General features: G+C 36.6%; 1 protein-coding gene across 1 annotated transcript in view; it reads left to right on the top strand.

Moving 5' to 3' along the window:
- LOC123249824 (mycocerosic acid synthase-like) overlaps positions 1-12,211 on the top strand; it is a 29,559-nt gene that overhangs the window by 4,991 nt on the left and 12,357 nt on the right. The window contains exons 2-3 of the mRNA XM_044678936.1: positions 1,605-1,758; positions 7,734-7,894. Coding sequence (XP_044534871.1) covers positions 1,605-1,758; positions 7,734-7,894 — 315 coding nt within the window. The remainder of the gene's footprint in view (positions 1-1,604; positions 1,759-7,733; positions 7,895-12,211) is intronic.

Genomic DNA, 12,211 nt, shown 5'->3' with positions numbered 1-12,211 from the left:
CCTATAACATGGTCAATCTTTGTGAATGTGCCATGTGCAGCTGAGAAGAAGGTGTATTCCTTTTTGTCCCTATTTATTTTTCTCCACATATCAATTAAATCTAATTTTTCTAGGACTTCATTCACCTCTCTTACCTCTTTCTTATTTATTTTTCGGTTTGATTTATCTAGATCTGACAGAGGAATATTTAGATCTCCCACTAGTATGGTTTTACTATCTATTTCCTTCTTGAGCTCTACCAGTTTCTCCTTTATGCATTTGGGTGCTATGCCACTTGGTGCATACATATTGAGCAGTGTTATTTCCTCATTGTTTATACTGTCTTTAATCAGGATGTAATGACCTTCCCTGTCTTTTTTAATCATATCTATTTTTACTTTGGCTTTGTCAGAAATCATAATAGCCACTCCTGCCTTCTTTTTCTCATTTGACGCCCAAAAGATTTTGCTCAAACCCTGAACCTTAAACTTGTGTATGTCCACCGGCCTCATATGTGTTTCTTGTAGACAACATATGGTGGGATTTTGGTTTCTAATCCACTCTGCTATTTGCTTCCATTTTATGAGCGAGTTCATCCCATTCACATTCAGAGTTATAATCATCAGTTGTGCATTTGCTGACATTTTCAAATCCTCTCCCAGTCCTACCCCCTTTTTCCTTATACTTTTTTCCTTTTAAACCAGTGGTTTGCTATTGAGCCACTATCCCTTATCCCCTCCCTTGATTAACTTCCCTTTCTACCCCCTCCCTTATTTTCCCCCTCTTTTTGTTTTTATCAACCAAGCATAGTTTAACTACATAAGGTTCTTTCTCAAGTTAATAGAAGCAACAAAAATGAAACTCAACATATAAAAAAACTACCTTGGGACCGAAGTGCCCAAAGTCCTACCAGTTCAAACCAGCCTTTGGGCAATGAGTTTTAGGAATAGTTTAGGTATTTAGATTCATACCTCCCTGTTAGTCTCCCACCAGGAACTAACAACCATCTCCCAAGACTGTTCCACTCATGATTTCTTTGTTGGTCAAATATCACAGTCAATTCGAGAATCCAAACCAGGGAATTAGAGCATTTCAAGCTGGCTTTTTCTTTATTCACACCTCTATCATAGAAGGAACCTCTGAAATTGTTTCTTGGGGTTCATTAACTAGGTGATCCTTGTTGTTGCCTCATCATAAGTTATACACTAGACTCATGACCAAGAGTATGTCCAGTGTGAGAGAGATGCTTCCTGTACCACCATCCTCCTTCTTGTCCTTTACTCATCAAAGTACACATATCTATATCATTTCAACTTGTACTAATTCTGATTCTGATCATGACTCCATTTTTGTTTACTCTTTTCCTATCTGAGCAAGATGAGTTAAAATCAGAATTAAAAAGGGACAGAAAGGATTGGTTCTCTCCTCTTCTCCCAATGCCACTTTGGAGCATAGAGGGTAGGGAGTTAAATTCACACACAAACAAAAGCCTTTTGGGTTTGCTTGTTTGTTGCTTTAGACAGGGGGAGAAACTTGATTGACCAGTTGCCAGCATAGAACCACTGCAAGCAGTTTATTCATGAAAGGAGAGGATTTAACTTTGAAACATTATGTTCTTATAACAGGTGAAGGGCCTGAAAACTTCTGGAAGATACTTGTGGAAGGCCAGAACTGTACAGCAGAGATATCACCTGAAAGATTTAACATTGAAGAATGGTATGATACAGATGATAACATGCCAGGCAAAAGTCGGACAAAACAAGCAGCTCTTACTAAAGGGTACGATCACTATTGGAATTTCAAAATATCAATTTATCCAGTTATTTGAACTGAGTACTTCATTCTTGGAACCATTCTTCTGATCATTTATTACATGAACTCATTTGTTTCTTTTTAGACCTCTTCCAGTTCCCTCTTTGTCATCAACCCAAACCAGTTCATCACAGAAAAATCAGAAAATCTTAGAGTTAAAAAGGAAATTCATAAGTCACATAATCTAACCCATATCTTGGCTCCACTGCAGCCTATTCACCTTCTGATCACTTGCCTTTGCTTGGAAACTCTAATGAGAAGAAACATCCCCCTCCCCAAGAGAGCCCATTACACTTCTGAAGAGTTCCAATTGTGGAGAAATTTTCCTAAGATCAAACTTAAATAATCTCTCTGCTTTTTACTGCTTCCTTCCTTCTACCATCTGGGACTTAGCAGCAGAGGTCAAATCCTTCTTTCACAAGACATTACCATATATAGACAGCCCTCATACCCCCTTCCCAAGCTTTTTTTCCCATGATTCAGCATGATTTTTGAGACTCTTCACCATCCTGGATATCTTGCTCTGGATGATCACCAGTTCAGCAGTATTCTTCCTAAAATGTGGAACCCAGAACAGAATATTATAATCAAGAAGCGATAATCTGACTAGGCAGATCATAAGGAGTCCATTACTTCCCTAAACCTCTTAAATCATATTTATATACATATTGTATATATAGATATTAAACCCATCTAAAATTCCATTCAACATTCATTTTTATGTTGTGGTTGAATTACCATAACATACTTTTAACTCATGTTGATTGCATTTGCTGCTCACTTACATCCTAAGATCTTGTCTGTTATATAGTTAGGTGAACTACCTAGGCACATAGAGTGCTAGACCTGGAATCAGGAAAACCTGGGTTGAAATACTGCCTCAGACAGTTAGTAACTGTATGATCCTAGCAAGTCACTTCATCTGTGTCTCTGTTTCCTGATATATAAGATGAGGGCAATAATGCCAACTACTTGAAATAAAATAATATTTCTCAAGTGCTTTGCAAACCTTAAAGCACTACAGAAATTCTAGTTATTGTCCAACTTATACTTGTTAAGTTGATATTTTCAATTTAAATTAAGATTTAGTTTTTATCCCTAATAAAATCCAACTTATTAGATTGGGCCCGCTCTCCTTCCTTGCCAAGATCTTTTTGAATCTTGACTATCATACATGTTAAGCATTACTCCTAGATTTGTGTAATTTATAAATTTATTAAGTATTATATTTATTCAAGACATTGATAAAAATATTCATCTTCACTGCACCAAGCATAGAGAACTATGAGGCACTATATTAAAGATCTCCTTCCTGGTTAATATGAACTATTAATAACTGTGTTTTGGTCTGACCATTCAACCATTTCTGGTAGGAATTTTGACAAGAATCAGTGTCAAGCCCATTAATCTATAGGTTGAAGAGTTTGGTTCCTTTCTGTGTTTGAAAATGGGACATTATTTACCTTCCTAGAATTTCATGGCACTTTTCCCATTCTCTGTAATTTTTCAAAAATAATGAAAATTGGCTCCAACATCACATTCACCAGTTCTCTCAGTACCCTGGGATATGTAGTTTAAATGGGTCTAAAGAGCTGACTTACTCAAGGAGAGATAGGTTCTCCCTTAGTGTCTCCATGAATAGTAACTCCATATTAGGTATTTTTATTCTATCCTATCCAGTCCAAAGATCATTCTCCTTAGTAGAGAAAACAGAAACAAAATGAACTGAGTAGTTCAGCTTTGTCTCTCTTTTCTGTCATTAATGTCTTTGCTAACACAAAGCAGTGGGCACATCTACTCCTTAATCCCCATATTTTCTCCAGAATTGCTTAAACAAAAAGATCATGCGATGCTTTTGGATTAATCTTCCATTCCTATATTTCCTTCCATCTTCTGTTTTCTATCTTTAAAATGTATGTTGGTTGATCAATTTCCTGGGTTTCTTCATTAATTTTTGGGGATAATGCTCCCTTTCCTTTCTCAATGGAAATGATGACTTGAAAATCAAGAGTTCCATCCATTAGTCATTCCCAATGGAGTTTTAATCCATGAGATCCCAAATGTTCTTTCTATGCTTTGAAATTTGCTTTCCAGACTTTCAAGATATGTTAGGCTACATACAACTTTCTTTTCTTTTCTTTCCCCATCACAAATTCTGAGATGGATGGACCACTTCTCCCAACCTTCCCATTATTTCTACTTCAGCAATAAGTTCCTCTTTGTTGCTGGGAATCAAACCCATCATAATAGTTTGCCTCATTACTTCATCCATTTTTGTGGGATGAAATTACCAATAAGACAATCTGGGAAACTATGAACTATTCTGAGTTGGGCAGAGAGATCACTCCTGGAAATTACTATATCATTTCATTCTCTCATCACTTCTATATTGTGCTTTCATGTTAAGCTTGTGATACTTTTTCCAAGTAACTCCATTTTATTTTTCTGATCAGCTCATCAATAATATACCCTAATGAACTATTGCTTTCGTTTATGCTTTCATTAATTTTCACTTGCCTACTGGGCTCGGTTTCTTTTCCTGGTATATTTTCTGAAGATTATACTATTATTCCCTTCTTTTTGCAAAAGATTATCTCCTTCCAATTCCATGTATAAGTTATTCATGACATGCCACTGAGGCTCAAGACAACTCTAAGATCCTGTTACACTTTCCAGTTCCCCTTACTTGCTCCCCAAATGTTGTTCATTTGTGTACAGACATCTGAACTCATGGGTCTTATTTTTTATTCTTTTCTTGAATCTTGACTTGTTGAAAGCTATCCAACTGCTCCTGGATTCTGATAAGGGAAGGCTTAGGTGATAAAGAAAAAGGCAGGAGACGAGCCAATCTTGTCTGTCAGCTCACGGCTGCTTCTCTCAAATGCCATTGAGTCACAAGTTTAATATATACAGAATTCAAACCTCATTTCACACAAAGGCACAAAGAAATTTCATAGTTGCACAGAAAATACAAATTATGTCATGTCAAAAGAGCCTCAATTGCTTCAAGGTAGAGATAGCTTGGAATAGAACAAGGTCCAAGGCTGAATCCCAGCCGCCTTATTATCAGTAAGCTAATTCTGGGAATAGTAAGGTTTTGTCAGACTTTGTTTTAATTCTGATCTTGGCTGTTGTTAGTTTTAAAATTAATATTCAATGTCTTCAAAGTATGATATTTATAAGGATTTATTAAAACAAGCTTGAAATATTGTTTTGAGCCCAAGCAGCTGCATTTTAACCAAGAGAGAAATTGTTAACCTCTTAACTTCTGGTTTGCTAAGAACTTAAAGTTTTCTAATAAGACTATAATGTTTCTCAATAAGAAAAGGTGTGGATCAGAAAAGGAGTCAAAAGAGGAGTCTCAGATTTTTATCTTATATAGCCCATCCAGACTGGCTCTGATTTAGACAAGAGAGTTCAACACATGGCCTTGCCAGGCTGCATTGATCTTTTGATGGGGTTCAGATAAAATATCTATTTGAGACTCTGTTTCTCTTATTGGTCTCCCAGATTGTCTCCTATGAATATCTTGGCATGTCCCTTCCTTTTCTTTCTGCGTTGTAGTTGGTTTCTATATAAAAGGTACTATTACTCTTCATCTAATCATCTCATTTATTTCTTCTTCCCTTATGTTATAGCCATGGCATGCATATTTCTCAGGCTTCTTTCTTCTCACCATCCAAATTCTCTTAAAATCCCCCTTCCTTTAAACAGTGCCTTCATGTTCCTCATCTTCTGTTTAACCCCTTAAGTTTGGTGTCTCCAAGGTTGTCTTTGGTATTCTCCCTGTCTTTCTATATCAGTGGTTCCCAAACTTTTTTGGCCTACTGCCCCTCAGAAAAAATATTACTTAGTGCCACTGGAAATTAATTTTTTAAATTTTAATAGCAATTAATAGGAAAGATAAATGCACCTGTGGCTATCACCACCTCCCTGGATTGCTGCAACACGCACCAGGGCGCAGTGGCACCCACTTTGGGAATCACTGTTCTATTTGTTCTCTCCTTCCCTACCTTATTCCCAGCCATGGCTTCAATTATTCTCTCTATACTTCAGCCTGGACCCCTGGATTGAGCTAAAAGCTCACATCGTCACCTGTAAATTTCCATGTATATATTCAACTGGTACCTAAAATGCAATGTCTATATCAGAGCTTTACTCTCCCCCTAAAACTGTGGCTTTTTAGACCTTTATTGTTATAGTTGGTGGCACTAAGTAGGAGTGGAATAGTGAAGTTGGATCTGATGACTCCTAAAGTTACTTCTATCTCTAGGATCCTGTGATATTCTATGAAATATTGCAGTCTTCCAAATTAAAAATATTGGTTTTCTTTTTAACTTTCCATCTCTTCCACCTCTTATATCCAAGCAATTATTAAATCCTATCAATTTTCATCTCCATAATGTTTCTTACATATATACATCCCCTTCTGCCAACAAAAAGATTGAATTTCCCCTCTAGAATAATATCAGCTCAGAATCTACCTACTTGTACTCTCATACATCCTCCATTTCTCCATCCTGTCAACAAAGATATTGTTGGCAATTTTATCAGATCAAGATAACCTGTTTCTGATGTATTCTCTTCATTTATCAATTGAATAATGATTTTTTAAAGAAAGGAAATGATACTAATGTGGCTTGAATTACTGTTTATAAACCTATGCTGACTTCTGGTAATCATTACTTTTTTTTCTGTGTTCATACTCTATATATTTAATGATAAGATTTAAAATTTTTACTGAAAATTAGCATCAAACACGTCAGTGATTTCCAGTTTCCAGGGAACAGGAAATGAGAAATGGGTCTGTAGGTTATAACAGTAGAATTATAGCTTTATAGGCTCCTTAAATATGATTTACTAAAATTAATTTCCTAAGAAAAGTATCAAAATGTACTTTCAACAGTCAAAATTATCTATTCACTGTCACTTTCATTTTTGTTTTTAATTCATATAGTCCACTGAAATATAAAAATGGAAAACAGAAGTCTTCAGGGGCTGTTTTATTGTTTTATCTATAATACTAGAGATAAATTCTAACCAGTAGTTTGTATGGAATGCTATCAGATTTGTGAGTTCAAATTTCTAAATATTAAAGGAAATATTAGAAGGAGTCTGATACCCCTTAGAAGAAAGAGAGTGAGTTTTTCTTTAGTGTGCTTCATTCCCTGGCACATTGTACTGTTATGTATTTCTCCTGACCCCTGAGGTACTTTTGAAGAATTAACAAGGAAAGGATATCAAGGAACTTGAATCTGATTCAGCTTTCTTATCATCATTGCCTTACTACAAATGTTTTTCTTTTAAATATATGCCTCAGGGTTGGTGTATCAGCCATATACTTAACTGATGGATAGATGGGTGTCCTGGTTACTTTGCCTCTTAACTTAGGAAGACAAACTAATAACTCCTTTGATTTCTGTCAATTATAATTAAATTCTAAAAAAGCCCTTTACTAGGTTGATGGTATATTCAAATTTTAATTGTCAACTAGTTAGATTTTAAAATCCTTTCTGCAACAAAACAAAAGAAAAAAAAAGTATATGCTTTCAAAAATACTTCAAAACCTTGGTTATATTGAGTATTTTATTTTTTCTAAAACTTCAACTTCTGACTTAGAATTAATACTGTGTATTGGTTGCAAGGCAGAATAGTAGTAAGGGCTATGCAATGGGGGTTAAGTGACTTGCCCAGAATCACACAACTAAGAAATGTCTGAGGCCAAATTTGAACCCAGGACCTCTCATTTCTAGGCCTAGCTCTCAGTCCACTCAGCCACAAACCTGCCTCCTATATTAAATATTTAAAATTTAAATATATTTTAAAACATTAAATTAAATATTTTTAAATTAAAATTTAAATATAAAAATTTTTAATAAATTAAATATTTTAAATAAATGGCATCAGGAATATTTCAGACAAAATTGGGATTTTTTTTTCAGATTTAATGAATTTGACAACAAGTTATTTGGAATCAATGATTCAGAAGCTGAACGCATGGACCCTCAGCAAAAATTACTCCTAGAATGTTCCTATAGAGCCCTAGAAGATGCTGGGATCCCAATCGAGGCTGTGTCGGGGTCCAGAATTGGTGTTTTTATTGGTAAGATAGCATGCTAGCAGTGATCTCTTTCAAAGACCTTCCAATTCGGAAGTACAGTCAAACAAGGCTTTGTGCCCTTTTGCTGAAAATTAAAGGGAACCAATAGCCCTTTCAGACCCTCAGTAGGTCCCAAGTAATTGAGTTTAGCATCTAGGTAGCAAGAATAATTCATTTAAAAGGAAACTCTAAATGGTTCTTCTACCCATACCAAAGCCTTCCCTAGGAGAGTTCCTCAGCCCTACCACCATCCCTATATTGTTGATCTTAACAGTTTATACTAATTCTGTGTTTGTTTGCTTTTAACCTTTATCTTCTGTCTTAGATTCTATAAGAGTATTAGGTCTAAGGCAGAAGCTCAGGAAGGGCTAGATAATCTGGATTAAATGACTTGCCTGGAGTCACACAGATAGGAAGTATCTAGGGCCATAGTTGAACCCAGATCCTTCCAAATCCAGGGCAAGCACTCTACCCACTGAGCCACCTAGCTGCCCCTAGTTTATACTAATTCTAAGAATATATATAGTTTTTACTATGTGAATGAAAAAATCCTATATCATCTAGACACTACCACATTCTTTAGCTATGAACAGATCTTCTTATTTTGTAATATTTGGGTATGAAGGATATTCTCTAAGGAAAGAAAAGGGTCAATAGGAATTTAATGCCTGGTCATTGAAACTGGTCAACAGCTGCCTTGCTAAAACTCAGATATATATGATCATGCCACTTCTTCCCACCTCCAAAGCTAGTAGCCATAGCAACACACTAAAAGCCACTTGGTAAAATGGCTCCAACCCTTATATCAGACTGCTTAGGGGGTTGTTCTTTATTTATTTACTTACTTGAAGATTGGGAGGGAGAAGAGAAATAAGTCTAGCTATGGATAATCAATTTGCTTCATTCTAGTTAGCTCTCTCCTACTCAGGATGTAGTGGGGTGGGGGGGAATAAAAAAAAACTCATGGTATGGGGCCATGAAGTTTTTTTTTAAACCCTTACCTTCAATCTTCCAAGGTAGGTGAATGGTAAAGGCTAGGCAATGGAGGTTAAGTGACTTGCCTGGGATCACACAGCTAGGGAGTGTCTGAGGCCAGATTTGGACCCAGGATTCCTGTCTCTAGGCCTGGCTAACCACTTTCTATGCCACCTTGCTGCTCCTAAACCATGAGTTTTTAAAACAATAACATCAAATTATAGATAATGACAGCTAATAGTACAAGAAATAACATTTGAAAACAATGCTTTGACATGATCTTGTAAAAGAGACAGAAACCGAAACTGAGTGTTTCTGAGTACTGATCCCCATAACTCTGATATGATCAGGGCTTTGTGCTCTTTTGCTGAAAATTTAAAGGGAAAAGCAAGAAGCAAGTGATGGACTGGAAAATGGTAAATGAATTCCTTTTCCAAAGAGAAAAGGGGTGGAAATCCTCCCCCTATGCCAAAGTCTCCCCGGGTGACCTCCTAGATTACAGTCCCAGGAAAGAAGGAGAAACCCAGAAAATGTATTGATGGGCTCCAGGCATGTCATTACTTCACTGTATTCTTTATCTCTATTTTTTTTACTTTTGTTCTTGGGCTTTTAACCAATACCCCAGGTGGATTCAGTGTCCTCGGACTATGATAATACTCCCCACTACATGTTCTGAGTATTGATCCTTCCTTCTTTCTTTGACTGTCTGCTAGGCTGCCACTTTTCTGGAAAGCCATTCAAAGTCAAAAGACAGTGGAATTTGGGAAACCTTGAGTAATGTCTACCCACCCACCTGTAGACATGAAATTTGTCTGGTCTCTAAAGAAGGGATAATCTGCACCACAGAAGAAGGCTACCCTTTTCATCAAGAAATTCTTCAAAAGATTACCTTCACACCTCTTCTTCACCTACTCACTCTTTATTCTTCTGCAATGTGGCTTCTAACCTCATCACTCTATTGAAATTTCTCTCTCATAAGGTCACCATTACCTCTATATTGCCAAATCTGATAGTTCTTCATTTCACACTCTATTTAACCTCTGGATCATTTCATACAACTGAATACTCCATATTTCTTGAAGCACTTTCTTCCATTGACTACAATATCATTCTTCTGGTTTTCCTCTTACACCCTAACTACTCTTTCTCTGACATATTCCCCAGCTAATGTTCTTTCTCTCTACCCCAAATAAGAACATCTCCTCCAATGTTATCTTTAGCCTTTTTTTCCTATAATCTCTTTCTCAGACATCTAATCCATTCTCATGACTTCCAAAAGTACATATTAAATTTTTTATTATATCCCTGACCTTTCTTTTTGAGTCCTTTCCACATTCCAATTGCCTGCAGGAAATTTCCTTTGGATAGACTTCTAGAACCTCAGGTTCAACATGATTAATATTTAACAGCCATTTTCCTTCCATATCCTCAATCCCCTAACTAGTTCCTTCTTCTGACTTGTCTATTTCCATAGATGACACCATTTTTCTCTCAATTACCAAGACTTAAAAAACCATCAATCAAAGAAAACCAAACAAAATCAATCGACCACCATTAAATGTTAAGTGCTTGTAATGTGCTAGCGACCTTGTCATCTCTGCTTCTTCCCTTATTTTTGTTCTCCATTGCTAATAACAAAATTCTGCCAATTCTTCTTTCTCACACTTATTCCTGCCTTTCTATTTCCACTACCACTACCTTGTACCTGGGATGTATAGGTTTTCAAGGAGGACTAGCATCTCTGGTGGGATGGTTTGCTGAGCCCTTTTCAGTGCTACTCATCTACCTTAGGTGTCCAGCTAGCACTTAACTCTCACCTGTGACTTTAAGAAGCTATAGCATATGCAGTGGCCACACACTAGTAAATCATCTTGGAAGATGGGTTTAACCTAGTTGAGGCTAACTGATGAGCCACACTCCCCCTGGTAAGTTAGGAGCATATGCAGACTTTCCACAGCAGAATGAATAGATGTGAACAATTTGTCCCAAAGGCCATGAAGGCAGCTGAACCAGAAACTGTGAAGAACTTGGAGCTTGATCAAACATCAGAGTTCATTCACTGCATTCAATCTCATGCCTTTACCAGTTATCTTGACTTTTATCTTGCCTCTGGACTTGGATGATTCCAAAAGAGAAAGGCTGATGACTTTGTGCAACTCTGTCCCATTTTAATCCAATTCATACCCAAGTCAAGACGCCACCCCATGATATCACTGGTCCTCTTTAAAAACAGAAGACCCAACAACAACAAAAAGAATCTTAATGCAGATTCTGATTATTTATAACCATGGAAACTTTGAGTCAAAAAGGACCTCAGAAGTCATTTAGCTTAATCCCTACCTAAAGTAAGAATCCTTTTGATATTAACTTTGATTTATTCCATTTTTGGATAATTATTTCTCTTTTTAGCATAAATATGCCTCATTGTAGCAAATCCCATTGTCCCTTTGACAATTTAATTCATCTTCATTTTCCAACTTCCTGACTAAATGCTACATCTTTTTTCTTAAACCCTTATCTTCCTTCTTAAAATCAATACTGTATGTATGGTTCCAAGGCAGAAGAGTGATAAGGTCTAGGCAATGGGGGTTAAGTGACTTGCCCAGGGTCACACAGCTAGGAAGTATGTGAGGCCAGACTTGAACCTAGGACCTCTCATCTTTAGGTCTGACTCTCAGTCCACTGAGCCATCCAACTGCTCCTAAATGCTACATCTTTAATTAATGTTCTCTAACTACTCTAATAAGAAGTAATCTCTCATTCTTCTGGAGCCTAGTCTCCAAGCATTTTACCTCCATCACCTTCTACGTCCTATCTTCTGAGTGCTTTTGTCAGTCAATATACATATATTTGGTAAGCAACTTAGGACACTATGCTAATCCTTGAAAAGAGAGCCAAAAATAAAACAGCCTTTGTCCTCGGAGAACTTACATTTTACCTGGTAAAATGACAAGCTATTTAGTAAGATCATATTAAATAAAGAAAAATAATAAAATGTAATTTTTTGTCTGGAGACACTGGTTACTAGAGGAAAGGGATCAAGAAAGTCCTCATTCAATTTAAACTGAGCTTTAAATTAAGAATGTTAAGAAGTAAATGTGTGCATTCCAGCTCTGGAGCTGTCCAAGGTCATAAATATGAGAGAGGGAGTAAAAGCACAAAGACCAGTTTGTCAGAGCCAAAGACTATATGAATGGGACTTATGCATAATAAAGCTGGAAAGGTAGATCGTTAGCAGGTTGTGCTAGGCTTTAAAGCCCAAACATAGCAGTTTGCATTTCATTCTAGAGTTAAGAAGGGACCACCAGAGTTTAGCAAGCAACTGACATGATGAGATATGTTTTT

Source organism: Gracilinanus agilis, chromosome 5, assembly GCF_016433145.1.
Source record: "Gracilinanus agilis isolate LMUSP501 chromosome 5, AgileGrace, whole genome shotgun sequence".
Classification (NCBI taxonomy): Eukaryota; Metazoa; Chordata; class Mammalia; order Didelphimorphia; family Didelphidae; genus Gracilinanus; species Gracilinanus agilis.
Note: the sequence above shows the minus strand (reverse complement) of the source record. Positions and strands in the feature narration are given on the sequence as shown.